Source organism: Myotis myotis, unplaced genomic scaffold, assembly GCF_014108235.1.
Source record: "Myotis myotis isolate mMyoMyo1 unplaced genomic scaffold, mMyoMyo1.p scaffold_m19_p_16, whole genome shotgun sequence".
NCBI classification, from domain to species: domain Eukaryota; kingdom Metazoa; phylum Chordata; class Mammalia; order Chiroptera; family Vespertilionidae; genus Myotis; species Myotis myotis.
The window spans coordinates 3531696-3553620 of record NW_023416320.1 but is presented as its reverse complement, the minus strand read 5'-3'; the positions used below and the strand labels follow the sequence as shown (position 1 = coordinate 3553620).

The 21925-nt window shown below is 45.1% G+C and overlaps 1 protein-coding gene across 2 annotated transcripts in view; it reads left to right on the top strand.

Moving 5' to 3' along the window:
* The first annotated feature begins 9967 nt into the window (after positions 1-9967).
* EFR3A (EFR3 homolog A) overlaps positions 9968-21925 on the top strand; it is a 69781-nt gene continuing 57823 nt past the window's right edge. Inside the window, exon 1 of one of the 2 annotated variants that reach the window (XM_036337633.1) lies at positions 9968-10189. In XM_036337633.1, the coding sequence (XP_036193526.1) occupies positions 10180-10189 (10 nt within the window). In that variant the 5' untranslated portion in view covers positions 9968-10179. Of the gene's footprint in view, positions 10190-19703; positions 19723-21925 lie in introns of those variants that run through there. The other variant, XM_036337634.1, reaches the window with a different exon arrangement.

Sequence of the window (21925 nt, the reverse complement as noted above, 5' to 3'; positions counted from 1 at the left end):
AGTCAGGGCACGTGCCTGGGTTGCAGGCTCCATCCCCAGCAGGGGCGTGCAGAAGGCAGCCAATCGATGATTCTCTCTCATCACTGATGTTTCTATCTCTCTCTCCCTCCCTCTTCCTCTCTGAAATCAATAAGAACATATTTTAAAAGCAAGGACGGTGCCAGTGAGTATATGGGTGGCTGTGGGGGAACAGAGCAGAGAAGAGGGAGGCAGGATTTGTCTGAAAAGGCTTCTACCTGCCATGTAGGAGGACTAGGATACTGGAGAAATTACTTAACCATAAGTCTCAGGGGCTGTCATATGGGGATAATAACAGCACCTACCTCTGGGGGGCGCTGTGAACAATAAATATGACAATCCTGTCTGAGGACCTGTCTTGGTCTAGTGAGCACCCAGCTTGGTGCTATATTAGCCCCACTACATGTTTAGTCAATGATTCATAAAGAAATGAGGTGGCCGTATTTAAACACTGAAAAATTTTATAGGAAATTTGTATTTCCAGATTCTCATAAAAATAGGGAAATCGGGCAGCTCAGCTCTCACAGTCCATATGGTAACAGTTGGCTGGAACTAAGTGACAGCTGCCCTTCTGGCCAGGGCCCCAACAGCCCCTCTTCTCACGTGGGTGACCTGCCTCGCCTGCAGGTTTTGGGATTGGCCACTCTTGGGCTACAGGATACAACTCACCCCCTTACCCATGTTTCCCCTTCTCCCCACCTTCTCCCTCTTCATGGCAGCAGTCCTGAAAACTTGCAATTCCCCCATGATCCCATGCTTCTATACTCCTTATCCTGTCCTTTCTGCCTGGAAAACAAAGAATACATCAACTCCTGCTGAGGTAGATTTGAATGACGTTTTCAAGCGTGGAAGGATTTTGCCTGGACAAATGGCACATCATCTTCTGGGTAGTTTGACTTTATTCATTCAAAAGAAAAGACAGGGGCTTGCAATTATTGTTAAAGGGAGAACCTTTCTGCTCCACACCTGTTGTTTCCTTCCAAGGCGAGGGAGCGCCATCACAGTGACACCCCTGGCTTCTCCCAGCTTCACACGGCCTCCCCAAGGCAAGAGTGCATTTTGGTGAGTTTCAGAAAAAGGATTGGAGATGCACAACCTAGCTCTTTCTACCTATCCTTTTGCTAGTTTTCCTGTAAAAAGCGTAGAGGGTAAAAGGAACCTGCCTCAGCAACAGAGAGTCGGTCTAGATGGGTAAACTTGGGTGGTAGATTATTTGTGAAATGACCGCAATTATTCCGCACCCCGAATCCAGCCATTAAGTGGTCCTTACAGCTGCTTGTGGGGGCTCAGGGAGGGGAGCAGGCGAATCCTTCCTAAGGCATCTGGGCATCACCTTTCAGTTCTAACCTTCATTTTCCTGCTGCTTTGCATGTTTCGAATTCCTTGTTCTGTAGAGGACAGTCTTGAGTCTTTGCCAATCTAGCGTGTGACCTCCACACACAGGAGGCAGAATCTACCTCCCAGTCTGGATCTGGGAGAAAGACCAGAAATGTGCTTCCCTCCCCTCCCCTGCGGCACGAAGGCTCTTCCCACTGCAGAAATGCTCCTTCTGGGGATTCCCTGCAGAATCTGAAAATGAGTTTTCCCTGACCCCAAAGTGTCGAGTAAGACTCCCTCCACGTTCTGCGTGGAGTAGGGTTCGGTATCTGAAAGAGGAGCCGCACAGCAAATGAGAGAAAAAGACACGAGATAATTTTGCAATATTGGGGGACCAGGCGGCAAGTCCCGAAGGACTTCCTCCGTGCTCAGGCCTCACCAAGCTTTTATTGATCTGGGATGCACCCATAGCATAGCCCTTAGGCAGGTGACCCCTGGCAACAGGCAGACTAGCCCATCAGCAAGGATTTACATAATAATAAATGGGGGAGCAGTTTCAGCTACCACTGTCTGGACAAACAGAGGTGGCGCCTAGCTCCGACCTTTGGGAGGGCTTCAAAGGCACCCAGCCTTGGGGGGGGGGGGGGGTCTCTATGCTTATGAGATAGTGAAGGCAATAAACTGTTTCCCATACCAAAGGCTCTGCTGGGAGATCCCTGACGTTTCTAAGTGCCTTAGTCATCATCTGAGCATTGCATTTGACTTGGCTCTGAACAAAGATCCTTGTTTTACAGTGAAGAGAAAATTTAGAGCTTTAAGCCCAAGGACTCATTCATGTTGTCATGTACCCTATCACCCAAGGACTCCTGGCCTTCTAGAACAGTGGGGAGGCCTCTTAAAAATTTAGTTACGATGCCAGTTGGGCTGCTTTGCGAGGCTAAATTACAATTATGCATATAAGATGTGCTTTATGCTCTGAGCGAGATAAGATGTATGCTCTTTCCTCGATAGCCAGAAAACATTGCATTCCATTCCCACAAGTGTAGACATTCATGGTTTGGATAACGTAGTGTCCAAGGGAGGAATGCTTCCTTTGGGATGCATAGCACTGTTTTCTCCTAATGGGGAGCTGAGCTGCCACCTGCCTCTTCAGGCTCCCCCATTCGAGGAACAAGGGACACGAGAGCTGAGGTGGTGGTTGGGATGATGAACTCTCATCAGCTAGGAAAGGTTGGTCTGCTTACTCCACAATGGTGCCTGGAAGGCTACATCTGAATCCGGGAGATCCCCTGAGATGGCCTTTTGGTGTTATTGCTTCATCTTGTGGCAAAAGTTAATGGAAAAATAACAGCAGCCCCATGCAGACAGAACACGAAGGACTTCGCCTCGGGAATGGAAATCTGGGTCACTCCACCAGGTGGGGGACCTCAAACAGCTGAGAAGCAGGCTGAAGTCAAAGGCAGTGGGAAGTGGGTGGTAGAGAAGTCACACGTTCATAAATACCCACGGGGCCTTCGCAGCAATTACACAATTTAGAGCTCGGCATCTACTGGCCCTTTCTTCCTCGTTGTCTCACGTGTACACAATGTATTGACCAACTTTCTTCTCTCTCCCCTGTCCCACTGTGTGTTATAAGGTGTATTAGTGGTAGTCGGCGTCACAATGTACCTCCGTAGGGGATAGAATATTGAGATGGGATTGTGCCTGGACTAGAAGAAGAATGGGAAACACCCAGACCTGCCAGACTTGGATCTGGACTTGGTAACTCAAATGACTTTGTGTTGGATTCTTTGAGGGAGAAGATGAAAATATTTTTTATTTTATGAGGAATATTTGCATTCTCTTCGGTGATTTCTAGAGAGAGAGAGAGAGAAAGAGAGAGATTGAGAGATTTAATACTGTACATGTGAGGAAAACAGTGAACATGTGGATGTCGAGCAGCCAAAGGGTGAGCTTTTGCCATGATTTTTGGCTGCCCAGCATCTAAACCTCCTTCCTGTGTGTGAAAGCACAGCCCACCCCTGGTAAGGCTAAACCCTTCTCCCACTACAACCTGACGATGCCATCCTGTTATTTGCCCACTCCTTCTTGGCACCTGACTCAGCCATGCCTACCACACACCAAACTTTGAATCGGAAGGTGATGATGGGGGAAAAAAAAAAGGGCGAGACTCACTGGATCTCTGTTTGGGTGGACAGCAGCAACAGTAGCTGAGTTGCCAGAGGAAAAAGTAGCAATGTCCAAAGTCAGTGAGTCATGCCAGTGACAAGAGTGTATCCATGTTGGGAACAGTAGCCCAGTGACTGTGCTGAAACCTCAGGCTTTTATTTTTTTAAAAATATGTATTTTTTTTATTGAGTTCAGAGAGGAGGGGAGAGGGAGAGTGAGATTGAAACATAATGGTGAGAGAGAATCATCAATCAGCCGTCTCCTACATGCCCCACACTGGGAATCTAGCCCGCAATCCTGGGCATGTGCCCTGACCAGGAACCAAACCGTGATCTCCTGGTCCATAGGTCGATGCTCAACCACGGAGCCACGCCAACTGGGCACCTCAGTCCTTCTTGATTATCCTGTGAGTTACCCAATTATCTTAAACCAGACAAAGTTGTTTTCTGTTGATTCAGACTTTGAACCCTGACTGTTACATGTCATTCATTCAATGAATATGAATTGGACTCTTACTATGTAGAGACAGTGAACTAGTGCTGTTGGATAGCATGCACACAGCAGTGAGCAAATGCAGATCTGGCTCCTGCCCTGCGGCGCTTACAGTCTATAGAGAGGAGGGTGTTAATCAAATAAGAATGAAAACATGTTTGATAGTGATTCTGTTGTCCTTTCCACATGCAGTTCCCTGAAGTCCCTGACATGATTTTTCTCCAGATACTGAAGCAAAATGTTGTTTCAGAGTAAGAGAACACCATACCTGGTATTTTCGTCAGATTCTAATTGCATGTATGTCTCTTAAAAACATGTATTTTTCACTGGACAGATTGTATTTTATTCTACGACTGGGATCATTGGAATCTGCAAAGATCTTTTGTTAATGCAATAAAAAATATACTAGTATTTTCCACTATTCTGCATCATCATACCAGCCTTTGGAAACTGTATGTGGTTTATGTGAGGTTGCACCAAATTTATTAACATAGTATGTCTTGATATGCTTGGGAAGATGGGCCTTCTTTTAGTCTCAGCACAGTTGCAAAACAAGAAAAAGCAGGGCAGGTTATGTTAATAACCATTTTATTAAATATCGGAAGAAACAGCAATGGGCGGAAATTATCCTTAAAAGATTTTCAATTAAATTAGGCAGTTTTACAATCGACTTATTAAATGTCTACCTCTGGCACCTGCCTAATTATGTAAAATGATATTACTTTACGTCGATGGTGAATGAGCAGTCATATTAACAGAAACTGGTGGCATTTTCTCTCTCTCCTTTCCCCCACAGCTCATTCCCCTGCTGTGTTTGTTTATCTGAGTCATCTGACGGTCCCTTATGTTCAGAATTCAACACCCCACCAAGCGTGCCTTTTCTGGTACCATTTAAAAGGGTACACACTTCACTGTGGTTTTGGACAATTAGTTTGAAATTAAGTTTAATAGCTAAATGGGGGATTCTATTTGCCATATTTCAGGAATCACTGGGGTTTCCTTTGACCAACTAATCCCTTCATTGGGAAACTAGATTCCCCTTCATTTTGCTGCCAAACATCTATTCCTGTACCCTTCTTTCCTCCCCAGTCTGTTTCTTCTTCATTGATGCATAGACCACATACTCTGGTAAAGACGCTCTCTTCACTGTTCCTGGTTACCCTTTATCACCAAACTCAAGGACCTGTCCCTTTCCCCACTGAAGACTCTGTAAACTAGTAAGATCACCTTCTTCCTTCGAAAACCAAATTCCAAATCCTCTGAGGTTGGCAGCTGGAGGTGAAATCTTCCCAGGGAGAGGGAAGCTGGACCTGGAAGCCCCACCTTTGTCCCCCTGAAGTTCACTGTCCTCTTTAACAGGTTCTTGTTCATGACTCCTTGTCGCAACCACCACAGAGCTGGCAGGATTGAGGGTCCAATAACAGAGAGGGGGATGTTACTCAGCTCTAAGCTTTCATACGTCATCCTTGCCTTTCCCTCCCATGAGCCCTCACATAAGCTGCTCATTTCTGCCATTTTATTTATTTATTTATTTATTTATTTATTTTATTTATATTGTTGAAAGTATTGCATATGTCCCCTTCTCCCTTTCCACCCCCCAACCCCCATTGACCTCTTCTAGCCCATCCCCATCCCCTGCCCCAGGCCCTCACCATCCTATTGTCTGTGTCCATGGGTTAGGCATATATTAGAATGCCACTATATTTAAAAGAGTTCCCCCTTGCCCAGCTGGTGTGGCTCAGTGGTTGAGCATCAACCCAGTAACCAGGAAGTCACCGTTGGATTCTCAGTCAGAGCATATGCCCAGGTTTCGGTCTCGATCCCCAGTCGGGGGCGTGCAGGAAGCAGCTGATCAATGATGCTCTCTCATCACTGATGTTTCTATTCCTCTCTCCCTCTCCCTTCCTCTCATGCCTGTGACATTGGCTCCCAGGAAGAGAAGGAATGTGTGCCTGGCACAGCGTCCCCGTTGGCGCAGAAAGGGCTGGGCAGTGACCTTTTGGATGAGAGGCTTAGCCTTTTAATTTTTTTTTTAAATAAGTGTTTCCAGCTCCTTTGGCCGGCACGTGAGTGGAAGAGATGATTCTAATTCGGAGTGCAGTGCTGCAGAAACACATGAGCTCCGCTGGCAGCAGAAATGAGCTCATGAGACTGAACTGGAGCCTCTTCTTACTTCAGTTCTTCCCTGAAGCAGTGACGTTGACTTTGGCTGCACACAGACCCACCTGAGGAGCTTTGAAACCAAGTCCAAGCCCAGGCCATGCTGCAACCAAGCACTTCGGGATCTTGGGAGTGGGGTCCTGGTGTTTTTTTAAAGCTGCCCTGGTGATTCCAAAGGCCAGTCCGGTTTGAGAACGACTGCCTTGCGCAGACTCAGAGGACATCACAACACAAGGGAATGGCTCTTGACTTTGAAATTGAGGAGACTTGAGTTCAGAGAGGTCAAAGATTGTCAAAAGGCCAGGTCAGGGGGAAAGCAGGATTCAAACTCAGCTTTTCTAAGTCCAAAGTCTGCTTTTTATGCCTCATGAGAACTGGAAAGCCCCGAGTCACTATTAAGCAATGGCAGAAATAAAATAGAAGGTAATGAAACAAAAAGGGCATGTTACTGATATCTTTAGGGAGGAAGAAAACTAAGCAGCCAGAGCATCAAATAGCATCATTATGACCTTTGGGGAATACACTTTTGGGAGAAGCAAATATTCTTACAGTTATTTCCTATCAACTGTACATTTGCTGGCAGTTACCTTTGAACAGTAAATTCCGTGCTAATTATGAGTGAATCGCCTCAGTGCCTGATTTAAAAATTGGAACAAATACTGGACTGAACGGGAAGCAGAGCTATTTGGGGCAATTTGGGCTAAAAGCTAATGCTCTAATAGGATGTTGACAATGATCTAATGTCGTTTTAATCGATATTTTCAGGCAGGCGGCCTTTCTGGAGAAGGGACCGGGTGCCCCATATCGGTGTGGCCACACACACTATGCAAGGACAAGGGCCGGGCAGTGAGGACTTATGGAGATGGAGAAAGCCCAGTTCCCAGCAGTTCCCGGTAAGCCTCAAGTGAGGAGCACTGGACAGAGCGGATGTGTTTGCCAGAGAGGAAGAAGCAGTCCAGGAGAGGCAAACTCTCAGATCAAGCACTAACCAAGGTGCTGAAACAGTCCTCTCAGGAACTGGAGGGGTCGGGGTTGGAGAGACCCACAGGCAGGACTTAATCAGAGGATTTGGATCAAGGCAGTCTGTATAGCAACAGTGTTACCCATAGCCTATGTGTCCAGACTGGAAAAACACTTAAGTGCGGTATGGATGACCCAACAATCATGATGGTATCATTCCTGCTTTTCAGCAGTCCTTCCTCACCATCTTTGGCTGCTGATGTTTATTTCTGGCAACAACACAAAAGCAAGAGACCAAGGGGATTAAAAAAAAAAAATAAGAAGAACCAAATCCATTATGGGCGGGACTGTATCATGGCCTCTGGGATTTGTGTCTTCTTTGACTAATGACATATCCGCCCTTGGCTTCTGGGCACTGTGCCCTCTGGATCTCCTCTATTTCTGACCATCTCTTTAGCTCCAACACCCTCCCTCCCTGGCTTCCTCTGACTCCTGGCTCCAGCCTCTGTCCCTGAGCCAAAGGCTCCCAAATCTCCTACCTTGAGATTTCTCTGCCTGCCTTCAGTCTGGTGTGTGTGCCCAGCCCTAGTCACTGGAATGTCTAACCTTGGATGCTTAATATATCAAAGAGAAGCTCACATCCTCTCGTCATGCCCTCTCCCTAAAGCAGGGTTCCTCGCACCCTGTCTGCGGTTCTCCCAGCACCCCTGGGTTTCCTTATGCCAACCCTGGAGTTACACAACCAACAGATGCCTCGCTTTTGCTCCCAAGTAGCAGCCAACAAATCTCAGGGATTCTTCTGCAGTAAAATTCATCTCTTCCCTTTCTGCAGCCACCACCAAGGCTGGGCACCTCCCCTCTGTGTAAGTGTTGAGGCCTTCCTCCCACACTGTCTGCTCTGTGGAGCCCTGCCTCTGGTGATGTAATGCTAGATACACAACTGTCTGGATACCGAACCTAGAATGGCCTCTTCAAGGACAAATTCCAAGCTTGTTTGTAAAGTCGTTAACTATTTCTATTTTAGCTGTTTTATTTTCCTATTCATTGAATGGATATGCACTTATATTTATATAGTTATTAAATTAACACATTGCGGACCAGTAGTTTTATTGCTAGCTTTACCCAGGGGCCAGGTAAGTTTCTATTGAATGAGTACAAAAAAACGTTTTACATAAATGTTAAAGGCGCGCTTTAAAATGAAATACCCATTGCATTTTAAAGTTATTTATTACCTGTCCTTACAAGCTAATATCTTTTTAAAGCATGACACTTTGTAAAACACTGTGTAATATGAAGCGAGAATTCTCGTGATCCGTCCGCAATGTGTTAATATGTGTTAGCCCCTTGCTGTGGGCCAGGGAGAAATACATAAATCTGAACAGAACATGGGTTTTTGCCATGTTCTGAAAAGTTTGCAGTCCAGTGGTAGAATGCCAACACACTTAGCACAGTTTAATTAGGGTTCAAATGGAAAAGTGCTCCAGTGGAGGCAAATGGGGACGCTGTGAACGTCGTGGGGGGAAACCTGGGAGCGGTAAAGACTTCATAGATAATGAACACATGCAAGTGTGTGGGGGGAGAAGTGTTGGCCAAGTACTTTGTAGTTTGGCCTTTGCCATTATCAAGACTCTCCCCTGGGACCGGCTTCTGTGACTCACTCTGACGTGCCTCCCCCTCCTCCAGCCTCTTGATGGACGGGCCAAGTCCCTGCTAATTCAAATTCTGCTTCCTTCCCAGGAATTCAAGGTGAATGTCCCCCACGCTCCTGGTGCTTTCTTTTTTAATTTTTGATTTGGGAGAGAGAGAGAATTGTTGTTCCACTTACTAGGATTTATGCATTCATTGGTTGGTTCCTACATGTGTCCTGACCTGGGATCCACAGCCACAATCTTGGCTTATCGGGGAGGACGCTCTGACCAACTGAGCTCCCCAGCCAGGCCTTCCTTCTTTATCTTCTCTTCTCTCCATGCTGCACAGGATCATTTCTTAACCAGAATGTGGGCACCACCTCCTAGGACAAAGGTTCTTCGAGTTAAACATGCATTGGAATCATCCTCCAGTGGGATTCAGTAGGGTGAGCTCCAAGCTTAGAAATCTGCTTTAAACAGGTTCCCAGGTGATTCAGGCACCAAAGGGTCCTGAAGCGCTTTGAGAAAGTGTCAGGCCTCTGTGGCTTCCTCCTACTTCTGGGCGCAGGCTGCCCCCAGCCCCCAGTGCCTGGCGAAGTGCAGGGCATTGCTGAATGCCTGGGCTCCCAGTGCCGCTTAGCCGGGTGACTTAGATGCATCCGTTATTAATGACACTCGGAGTGTCAAGAAGAATGGCTCCGCCAGTGGACTGCCGGCCTCACTGGAGGATGACTCCCGAGGCGTAAAAATCTCTCTGAAAGTCCCCAGTAGGGCAGGAGGAAATGGCCTTTCCAGTGCTCTCCAAAAATGCGCCGCCATCACCCTAAACGACCTCAGCGCGTCTCAAAAGACTACAGAAGGCAGGGCAAGTCCAGCAGTTCCTAAGAGAAAAAGCCACAGTAGCTAGGTGGGTAGGTATGCATGCACCGGCATCGACAGCAACCACGCTTTTCCTCACAAACATCTTAAACTAAGAAACAGTATTGCTAATGCCCCTCGAATAAGGATTCGTGGAAACGAACATTACTCAAACCTCTAGTTTGGCAATAAACGAAGCGCCAGGTGGTTCCGTGCGCTGCCCTCCCCACGTGCCGGGCTCCGGCCCCTCCGCGCTGCCCGCACCCGAGGCGGAGTGATCGCTTGTGGGCGGAGCTCGGCGACCGGTGGGGGCGGGGCCTGGGCGTCGGCGACGTGCTGACGTCAGGCCGTGCGGACGCCCAACGCGTCGTCCGGCGTGGAGCTGGGCCGGCCCTGGCAGCTGCGGCCGGCATCGCTGCGTGAGCCGCGGGGTTGGCGTCCGTGCCCTCCGCCCCCCGCCCTCCGCCTCGTCCCGGCCCCCGCGGCTCGGCGTCGGCGCGTCATGGTGCCAACGGCGTGACCTGCGCGGCCCCGCTGAGCCTGGGAGCGAGCGCCGGCGAGCGCGGCTCGGGTCACCATGCCTACCCGTGAGTGGCCGGCCGGGGCCGGGGCCGGGGCCGGGGTTGAGCCGGGCGGGGGCGGAAAGGCTGCGGCCCGCGGGGCGCGCCCTCCTCGGGGACCGGGCAGCGGGGCGGGGCGGGGAGAGCCAGGAAGTGCCCGCCACCTGCCCAGTTAGTTTCGCTTCGGGTTCGGCTTCCGGGGGGTGGCGCGAGCCCGTTGCACAGATGGGGAAACTGAGGCCGAGCGTTCAGGACGCCGGGCTACTAAGTGGCAGAACGCGTGGTCACCGAGACCTCGGGACGTCCAGGGCTAAGCTCTTTCCCCAGCCCCCTCCCGAGCCAAGTGCAACTTGATGGGCCAATGGAGGTGACGGCGGCCCCATCGCCGGCGCCTTCCCACCTCCTTGGGGTCCAGGCGTCGCCTGGTGGGATGCATGGGCCCAGGGTCCTGCCCCGCAACACGTCGGGGGGTTGAAGTAGGTGTGCTTTGGGGGAGCCTGTTAGGGTCAGATGCCCCAAATCGTGGCTGCTGGTCCACCTGCTGCGGTTCACCTGGAGGTCATTACACAAACACGCCGTTGGGTGTAGGGCTCCTCACCTGACACTTTGAAGAATAAGATTCCCGAGTTTGGGCCCCGGGATCTACGGGGAGAGACCGTAAAGTGTGAGAATCACGGAATGGTGGAGGCATCTGCACGGTACTACCCGCGACCCATTTTAAAACGACCCAGGGAATGGAGACTCAGTGGCCCGGTCTGGTCTGGGTGGGGCGGAGGCATGAGGACGGTTGGAGTCGGCTCCTTGGAGTGAGTGCTCTGCCCTGCAGAATCTTCCGGGGCTTGTCGGCTCGTGTTTCTTAGCTCTGTAAGCCCTGACTGCCCGTATTTGGGTGGACATAGGGGACACTGGATTTCCAGGTCAGCCTCAGATGCACGTTTTGTCTAGTGGCGGGTAAAGAGGAGGTATTTCCTGACACTAGAAGGTTGATGTGATTCTGTGGCAAGCCTTCAAATCATGTTGATACAAAGGTTACTGTAACTCCTCACAGGTGTGTGGGGTAAGGTGGCTTTTGTTTTCTTAATACAGCCCTGTGTGGCCTTAACTCTTGTTCTTGGGTTTTGTATTTTTATTCCTCTGGATTGGAGGGTTACTGTCATCGTTGTTGTCACTTTATTATTTCTGAGTTCGTGTTATTCAGTGAATATTTGAGGTGAGCGAAAGGAAGAGGGTGAACGCTTCTGCTCTGGAAAGTGAAGGCTTCCCGTGGGATTTCCTGGTGAAAGGGCACCGTGAGAATCCTGTGAAAGTCAACACGGTGCCGGTTATTATGTTCTAAGGCTGTGTCGCTTCATGGAGCGGATATGGGAAACACGCTTCTTTTAAAATGTGTGATTTGCAATGCAGGATGGGCCCTGCTGTACTTCGCACAGTTGGAATGCAGATTCCGTGATCTGACTGGAAGACAAGTAAAATGTTTGTTATTTATCATTGTTATTGTTAATATTTATTATGGTACAGCTGTAATTGCACAAGAGTGTGGTCCCAATTGCTGGCACCCCTGTGAAGTCAGTAGTGTTCATCTTGCCTTTTCTTTTTGTGGCCAGCACCTCCCAAATTGCTGGGATAGTGCAGTGGACAGTAGCACTGGTAAGGAATTCTGTGTGTAGGATGAATTTCAAGCATGTTAAGTGCATAAGCAGAAGTAGTAAAATTATTCCTTTCTTTAGGGATGCTTTTAGGAAGAAAACGCTCTCCAAATAAGCTAACTTTTGCCAAAAGGAGTTAAGAGCCTCTCTTACAAATCTAACCAGCTCATCCTTCAGGGTTTAGTGAAATAAAGGTGATGCTTTTATGTAAAGTGAAGGTGTTGGAGATGATTATTAGGGTCTCCCAGGCTATAATTCTGAAAGTGACATTTGCTCCAAGTCAGAGAATTATTCTGCTCTTGCTCTTCGGTTACTTGTGTTGAATATCGATGCTCTCAGTGATGAGTAGAATCCAAGGGAGCATGGAATACCCTTGAAGGCTAAGCACTTGCATAGCTCGTGAATGTTAACAGGAGCATGATTGTGGTTAGTTGGGGGAGCTATAGACCAGCAGTCGCCAACTGGTGGTCCACAGACCACTGGTGGTCTGTGAGGTCTGAAAGGTTGGCGACCGCTGCTATAGATTCTTCTTCAGAAAGAACTCCCTGCAAGGATGGATGTCTGACAGAAGCTGCTGTGACACAAGAACAATGAACAGTCACTAAGCACAGATTTCAAGACTATTCCACTAAGCCATCTTCTCAGACCTTAATTTGACACATCATTTCTCTAAAACCTTTTATTTCATCCTCCCCCTTTCAAAGGATCATTAGGAAACATTTTAATCTTAAAGATTTTCCAAGCCTGAATCAGAATTTGAGTGGGAGAAATGTTAAAGCTTATTAACTCATTCATTTTTTTTTTAATATATTTTATTGATTCTTCACAGAGAGGAAGGGAGAGAGATAGTTAGAAACATCGATGAGAGAGAAACATCGATCAGCTGCCTCCCGCACATCTCCCACTGGGGATATGCCCGCAACCCAGGTACATGCCCCCGACCGGAATCGAACCCGGGACCCTTCAGTCCCCAGGCCGACACTCTATCCACTGAGCCAAACCGGCTTCGGCAACTCATTCATTTTATTTTATTTTGCTTATCAGGAGACTGAGCCTCAGTAAGTTTCAGTAACTTGACTGAGGTCACATGTCTGGGCCCCGTAACCCCTAACCACGAGGAGCACAGATTACTGGCGTGCGTGGAGCCTTCTGTGTTTGTTCATCGCCTCTCCCTCTCCCACCCTCCCGCCCACTCTCTGTGTGTGCTGCAGAGTGACAGCTGAAGAATTTCTTTCTCACAGTGACCTTTGGCTTAACACTGCTTTGGTTACCATCAGATCTCATCTCTTAGTGTGTCCCCACTTATGGGAACCGAGGGCTGCATTTCCGATGATGTGGATGGTGGGAGATAAGTCTGGAGATGGAGATGGGAGCCAGAATTGGAAGGAATTTATATGCCATGCAATGAACTTGACTAATGTTGGGTTTATGTTGTCATAGTCACAGTTAAAGGGGCTACCTATTTTATAAGCATACTAGCAGTTTCCAGCTTATAAAACTTAAAATTTGCTGTTGAATTAATGACTTAGTACTGATTGTGTGCCAGGCAGTGTATGTTGTGCTTTGCATGAATTATCTTTTTTAAAAGTACCTCCCACTTTGAGAGAGGCCCTGTTTGACCTCCTGGAGAAATGGAGAGATTGAAGTTCAGGGAAGGGAAGTGACATGTCTAATGACAGTGATAGAGCTGGGATTGGAACTAGATGGGTCTGACTTCAAAGTCAGACTGCTCTGAGCCAGATAGGAAATGAATCTACAGTCATCAGATACTGTCAGTTTCTTTTAACACCGTCCCTTTTGCTAAGCACTGTGCCTAATTGCATAATTGGTGCTTGATAAATATTGAATGAATGATTGATTGAATCTTAACTGGAGTCAGAGAAGTTATTCTTTGGATACCATAACCTGAAATAACTCCCCCCCCCCCCCCCCCGTAAAAACAGTGTTTTAACATTTTTATAATTATGGTTAGGTTCTTAGCAGGTGTGCCTGTTCATATTTGCAAGGCTTGAGACAGGCATGCAAATGGAGGCTGCAGATCACAGTGTAAGTCGGGTTTTCTCAGTCTTTGCACGAGGGAAGTCTTGGACTGAGTACTTTTGTTTGGGAGGTGAGGGCCTGTCCTTTGTATTGCGGGGGGCTGTCCTGTGCAGTGCAGGCTGTTTAACAGCATCTCTGGCCTCTGCCACTAAGGCTGGTAGTAATCCTCCCTGTCCCCCAAAGTCGTGACAACAGAACTATCTCCAGACATTGCCAGATGTTCCTGGGGTACAGAATTGTCCCTGGGTTGAGAACCACTGGTCTGAATATTTAAATGCTATAGATGAAGCTGTGCCCACAGCCTGAGTCCCTGCAGCCTGCTCCCCAGAGATCGCCTTCTCAACCTGGAGGCCGGAGGAGCCTGCAAGCCCAATTCAGTCAGCAGGGAACTGTTGGGTCAGAGCAGAGTCTTGCCTGCCCCTGGCCTGGCATTGACCCTGTCACAGTCCACAGGGAGCCAGAGCGGACAGGCTCCCCTCGCCCCAAACCTCACTCTTCCATCTCAGGAGTTCGAGACAGTCCTAGGCACCTCCCAGAACTCTATCACCCGAGCAGAAGAGCAGGCATGAGGAAGAGGCCCTGCCCCTTGGGGAACTCTCTCTACCTAGACTCCCACGTGGGTAATTTCGAGGGGACAACTTTAATAAAAACAGTTATCTTTCTTTGGTGATCTAGGCTCTGATTTCCACTGTCACCTCTCTGTCCCCTCCCCAGCCCATACAGCCCTCTAAAAGGGAAGGAAGTCTGTAGTGTTTTGGGAGGCCGAGGTCCTTTTATCCTGAGTCAAAGGAAGGTACTAGTTCTTAGGAGAAAACCATGTTTTACCCATTACCTAGGTCACCTTTGGTATGGAATGGTCAGGTTATGTATAGTGTGTTCGTAGTCATGGGATGGGTTGCAATGGACAAATCTGTTTCCATATAGTCTATCACAGTCTCCCTTTTGATTACTTATTACTGTTCTCTACCGCTAAGTATTATTAGACAGCAGGATTTCAGTTTTTATTTAAAAAGAACTAGCACTACTCAGGTATTTTTTAAAATATTTTTTATTGATTTCAGAGAGGAGGAGAGAGGGAGAGAGAGATGGAAACATCAATGATGAGAGAATCATTGATCGGCTGCCTCCTGCACGCCTCCTACTGGGAATCGAGCCCACACCCGGGCCTGTGCCCTGACCAGGAATTGAACTGTGACCTCCTGGTTCATAGATGGAAGCTCAGTGATTGAGCCACACCACCCAGGCTCCTCAGGGATTTTTATTGTACCTCTGAATGGTACAATGTTTCTGTGTGAACACCGGTTCCATTACAAACTCCATTTTTACATGTCAGTTACCCTCTGTAGAAAGTGAGCACCCCTTCATCCAAGGGGATAGTACAAAGGTTTTATTGATATCATTGAAGGAAACCAGTCGCTGACATTCTCAGAAATGGAGAGGAGGGCACAGAATGTCGCAATATGGCCCGCACCACTTAAAGGAGGAAGAGCAGTAGATAAGACGTGAGCTGTTTGTCTAGGGGTTCCTAAATATTTTTGCAGAATGAACCCTGTTGAGAATCTCATGCAAGCCATGATTATTCTTCCCCAGAAAATCCAGATTTCACTTGAAGTTTTGCATAGTTTCAAGAGATTGGAAGGCACACTGAGGTGCATCCCTGGACAAATGGAGAGGACCTGAGTGCCATTGACAGTTGTTCTTTGCGCAAAGCATTGAGACTCCGGTTGTGGAAGAATATCATCCTTTGCCAAATATATCACGCCATTCTAAATATGTCTTTCTGCTGCTTTAAACGTTCCCCCTAATTTTGTACACGCTGCTCATTGTTTTTTCTTATTTCTCTGTCTCTGCTAGCCTACTGAAATCTTCAAATTTTAATGTAGATGAGCATCCAATAGGTTTTTTTTTTTTTAAATCAGCATCTCTGAAGACAGTTAACTTAAGAATCTTAGGGTCACCACAGAAGGAACTGAAGAAAAGGAAAAATGAAACTGAATTGAATTTGTAGCTAAAAAGAATATTTATATCAGTCATTAAGAGGAAGGTGAAGCCAAGTGGATTAAGTGTGCCGTTCGGCTGGTAATGGTGTACTAGAACCCAGGTCATCTGCACACGGGGGTGGGAGGTTCTCACAGCTACATACTCCATGCTGCCTTCATGGGGGAGAGAAGGGAATGGGCTAGAAGTATAAAAATCTGGCTAAAGGTTTGAAGGATTCGAAGTTAATATCAAATATAAAACTATTTGTGGCATTTATACAAAACAGAAAGCAAACCACCCAAAACCCTGCATGGTTAAAGTACCACCTACACCAGTGATGGCGAACCTATGACACGCGTGTCAGAGGTGACACATAAACTCATTTTTTTGGTTGACTTTTCTTTGTTAAATGGCATTTAAAGATACAAAATAAATATCAAAAATATAAGTCTTTGTTTTACTATGGTTGCAAATATCAAAAAATTTCTATATGTGACACGGCACCAGAGTTAAGTTAGGGTTTTTCAAAATGCTGACATGCCGAGCTCAAAAGGTACGCCATCACTGACCTAAACTTTAAAAGTCTAAGTACAAATGCTTGGTAAAGAGTTAGGGGTAAATTATTCATCTTCATTAATAAAAAAACGCTAATTAAAAGCTAAAATCATTTTTGGATTGTCACTTTTTTTTTCTTTATTGATTAAGGTATTATATATGTGTTGTTATCCTCCCCATTGCCCCCCCCCCCCCACTGCACCCCCTACTCATGCCCTCACCTCCCTGTTGTCTGTGTCCATTGGTTAGGCTTATATACACGCATACAAGTCCTTTGGTTGATCTCTCCCCCTGACCCCCACCCTCCCCTACCTTCCCTCTGAGGTTTGACAGTCTGATCGATGCTTCTCTGTCTCTAGATCTGATTTTGTTAATCATTTTATGTTGTTCATTATATTCCACAAATGAGTGGGATCATGTGATATTTATCTTTCTCCAACTGGCTTATTTCACTTAGCATAATGCTCTCCAGGTCCATCCATTCTGTTGCAAAGGGTAAGAGTTCTTTCTTTTTTACAGCAGCATAGTATTCCATTGTGTAGATGGACCACAGTTTTTTAATTCACTCATCTGCTGATGGGCACTTAGGCTGTTTCCAGATCTTAGCTATGGTAAATCGTGCTGCTATGAACATAGGAGTGTATATATCCTTTCTGATTGGTGCTTCTAGTTCCTTGGGATATATTCCTAGGAGTGGGATCACTGGGTCAAGTGGAAGTTCCATTTTTAGTTTTTTGAGGAAACTCCATACTGTTCTCCACAGTGGCTGCACCAGTCTGCATTCCCACCAGCAGTGCACGAGGGCTCCTTTTTCTCCGCATCCTCACCAGCACTTGTGAATACACTTTTTTAAACGATAAGAGGCAAAGGCAGGAGAGATGGCAGAAGTTTAAATTGGCACAACCTTTTCGGGAAGTCACTTGGCAATATTTTATCAGTGCTACGATGATGCTTCTACCCATCGCATTGCCCAGTAATTTCACTTTGGACTCTATCTTTTAGAAATGATTAAAAACCTAGACTACACCAGGTTTATACGCTGAGATGTCTAGCACTGTAATATTTATAAAGTAGCAAAACCCCGGAAAATTCAGTATCCAATAATGGGGATGCGCACATTGAGTATAGAACAGCCTTACAACAAAATATCATGTAACCATTAAAAATTATACTGATGAAGGTGCTGGGATTATGAGTTATTTTTAGTTCCTCTTTCGTAATTTGTGTTTTCCAGATTGTCTACAGTTAGTATTTATTCTACAACCAGGTGCTTAAGATTTTTTACAACTTTAACATAATTTTTGCAAAATTTTTATAATCCTTTCAAAAACCTGAAGTGAAACATTAAACTCTTACCTTGATCTCGTTCTTTGTTTAGCCCATAGAAAAGAATTTTGAGTAACTGATCAAAAGTTTGGACTGAATATGCGGCTTAGGACAGGAGTAGGGGACGTCCGGCCCGCAAGGCTGTCTTGTTCTCTCTTTTGCATATTTATTAACTGTTTGCTAACTTTAAGTATTATGAAATAGCAGCATTCTAACTTTTATTAAAGAAGGAATCACAATTCAGGGCCGTATAAGGCCTGCAAAATCATTTGGTCTGGCTCTGCTAAGGCATTGGGGGTGAGTTAATTACATGATTACCAAATATAGCAGGCTAATTTTTAAGTTGATAATTTTGTATGGCCCGTGAATGATGTTATAAATATCCAAATGGCCCTTGGCAGGAAAAAGGTTCCCCACCCCTGGCTTAGGAGAACAGTGCATTTGCTATCTGAGCTATTGCTGTCTTGCCAGAAATTGCAAAATTCTGTGAATGACTTTGAGCAATGGTTGGTGAATTATGTTGTTCCTGGATAGAAAGTAAAATAATGGGGCTTTTTTCTTATCATTGGTATTTTATTCTGAAGGGAGAAAGAAATTATTTCAGATTATTTCTGATTATTATTTTACTAGAGGCCCAGTGTATGACATCGTGCACTGAGTTGGTTGGGGGCAAGGTCCCTGAGCCCGGCTTGCGCCCTCTCGCAGTCCAGGAGCCCTTGGCGGATGTCCAGCCAACGGTTTAGGCCCGCTCCCTGTGGGAAGCAGGCCTAAGCTACCAGCCGTGAGCCTGGCTCAGGGCTTCTGGCTGAGCGGCGCTCCCCCTGTGGGAGTGCACTGACCACCAGGGGGCAGCTCCTGCATTGAGCGTCTGCCCCCTGGTGGTCAGGGCACAACATAGCAACCAGTCGTTTTGCTGTTCTGTTGATTTGCATATTAGCCTTTTATTATATAGGATGAAACCCTAGAACAGTGGTTCTCAACCTTCCTAATGCCATGACCCTTTAATACAGTTCCTCATGTGGTGACCCCCAACCATAAAATTATTTTCGTTATGCTGCTTCATAACTGTACTTTTGCTACTATAAACAATATGTAATTATATATGTGTTTTCCGATGGTCTTAGGCAACCCCTGTGAAAGGGTCGTTCGACCCCCAAAGGGGTCACGACCTACAGGTTGAGAACCGCTGCCCTAGAAGGTTGAGATAAATCATTATTTAAGTGCGGAATTTATAGGTTTCTCTTTCTTTTTGTGGAATGATTGTGTGCTGTGGAATGAACACAATTCTGAGGAAGTGTAATCACAAAGTGAATGTTAGTAGTCCCTCCTATGATTAATATGTCAGACTTGTCAAAATGCTTATCATCCACGCTTGCCAGCTTCATTCAGTTCTTGAAACGAGCCTGCTTGCACTTCTGCTCTGAAACACAGGAGCTGCTATTACTTTTCCTCTTTCCATGTAGGCTGTCTTGTTCTCTCTTTTGCATATTTATTAACTGCTTGCTAACTTTAAGTATTATGAGATAGCAGCATTTTAACTTTTATTAAAGAAGGAATCACAATTCAGGTTTTTTTCATTGTACCTCTGAATTGCTGTATTCTAAAATCAGGTGTTACTTCTGCCCTCCTAAATGCCATTAGTTTTTCTTATTGTTCTTAGTTGGTGAGTTATTCACTGTACCTTGTCCTTTCATTACCTGAACTGCAGTAGTTTTCCTGGATGATGCTAACTGTGCCTCACACCCCTGCTATTTAATTGGCTTTTTCATGTCTTGGCAATTGGCTGCAAAGTTCTCTGTGCTGTGGTTGCACTTAACTTTAAATGGCTTTAAATGGGTCTCACTCCTGCTGGGCAGAGAAAATGAAATATAAAGTGTTCATGTTTGCCATTATCAGTTCCTGGGATCACATAGATTTTGCAGGAGGAACTTGGCCACCTAAAGTACTGGCCTGGACGTGGAAAGGAGCGGCTCATTTGTGACATCTGACTTCCACTGACTTCCAGACTTAGTTGTAAGTTTACTAGCTGTTGGAGCCATTAAATGAAAAATATTGCTGCTCTCTTTGTTACCATCTTGATAGGTTTCAGCAACACGCTGGTTAAGGGCTGAACAACTTTAAAACTGTGTCCAGGGGGTTCTAAGAACATTAGGGAGGGGTGAGCATGGTTAAGTTGGGTTAGACTGTAGAGTTTTTGCAATTTTAGATTAAAAAGTTAATTTTGAATTAACTCTTTAATCTAAAATTGCACTGCTAACAATTTGAGTATTTGCTAAGAGTGAAATACTTTTTAAAATCAGTCCTTTAAAATTTTCAAGAAAAAATAAGTTTTTTTAGTTGCAGTAATAAGATGAATGCTATAACTGTATGCAGAGTCACAGGTTCCTTGTGTGTAATGCTGCGGAAAGTTGCTGTTTTTTCTTCCATGAATTAGTAGTGTAAGTCTTGACTTTGAAATTGAGGAAAATCTAGTAATACATTGAAATTTTAATGGTAGCATCACATTTTGGTTTATGATTCATTTAAGAATATTGACTAGAAAAGATTGGATTGCCTTTCTAAACATTTGATTAACAGAAAACTCAGTTGTATATACTAACTGTGACCGTTTTGTGTGTGTGTGCACGTTAAAAGAATACTTGAAAATTTCAAGATGTCTTAGGCTTTTGACTTTGTGTTACCTAAGTCTCATGTATGGAACGAATACAGAATGTTTAGAGTTTCTGAGCTTTAATTAGAAGTTTGAGGAGACTGTATCCAGCATTGAGCCTTGAAGGTTTAAATTAGTAATTTAATATTTTTAAATTAAACCTTTAACTTAGCTAGGCTTACTCAATAAGTGCTAGGTTATATTTTGCTATCTTCAAACTTTGGATAGAGAAATAACTTAAAAATATACATTCTGTTTAGATACATAATTAGAGTGCTACCTATCTTTTCCTTTACTGTTTGATCAGAAAACCTAATCATCTCAATTCAAATAAGAGTCTTTAACATGGCATAGACACTGTGGGTATTGTCGAATCTATAAGAAGGAGCAATGCTGTTGGTATATTACATGTATTTGTTCTAAAAATAATTTTGGGAGTCACAAACACCCCCACAAATTTAATACTTTTGTTACTCTTTGACTAATGAGAAAATAATTTTTTTAAAATTTGTTTTTGAGGAATTTTATAGGTGTTTTTAATTTTGCCTGAAATAACTCATATCCATCTTGTGAAATATTCAGAGGATTTTTAAAATTTTTTATTTGTTTTTAATTTTGAAATAATTATCGATTAATAGGAAGTTACGAAAAAGAGTATCCAGGTAGGTCCCTTCATTCTGTATAATATGAAGTAATATCTTGTATAACTATAGTACAGTATCAGAGCAGAAAATTGACATCGGTACTGTCCACAGAGCTTACTCAGATTTCACCAGTTTTATGTTGCTCACATACTTTAAAAACACACACAATTACATATGGAAAAAATGTGATTCCACTTGTAATTCTCAATAGTGCTACTGACATCATCATAAAGGACATTTAGTTAATATTTTATCTATTAAATAAACAAGGGAGTCATACACTATTTCAGTTCTGCCTCATCTAATTGCTTACCTCCAGAGATTGGGACACAGGAGCGCTGTACTCCCTCCAGGACTGCACCTGGGCACATCTGAAGAGGCCTGGGCACCCAGGTCCGGACATGGTGCTAGAAATAGCGGGGACCCACATGCTCCGTCTAACATTGGTGGGGACAGGGTAGGAGCCTGTTTCTGTCCTGGTTGCAGCTCTGGTTTCTGTGTCATCCATTGGCTGGCTTCTTATTGTTTTGTGAACTAAGCCAACCTCAGATGAAATGAATAAAGAATTATATTTTCTGAGTTTAATATTTGTAGTAATTTTTTTTCATATGATGATCCCAGAAGGCTTTTCACATGCGATCTTTCAGGAATATATTTCCTTGGTCAGATTATTCTACATTTTATTGCTCTTGTCCGTGTGTTACTCCAAGTAATATTTAATTTTTTCAGTTAAATATGATATACACAGTAAAGTCAAGTCTAAGTCTAAGATCTATAAATTGATTTTGTAAGGAGGAGACTATCTAATACATTTTATTGTATTAAAAATTGTAAGAGTGGGGAAGAAACAGATGTGGAATATAGACCAGACACCAGGTGACTCTGAATAAAGTGTTTCTTCTACAGACAGTAACTCAGAGTA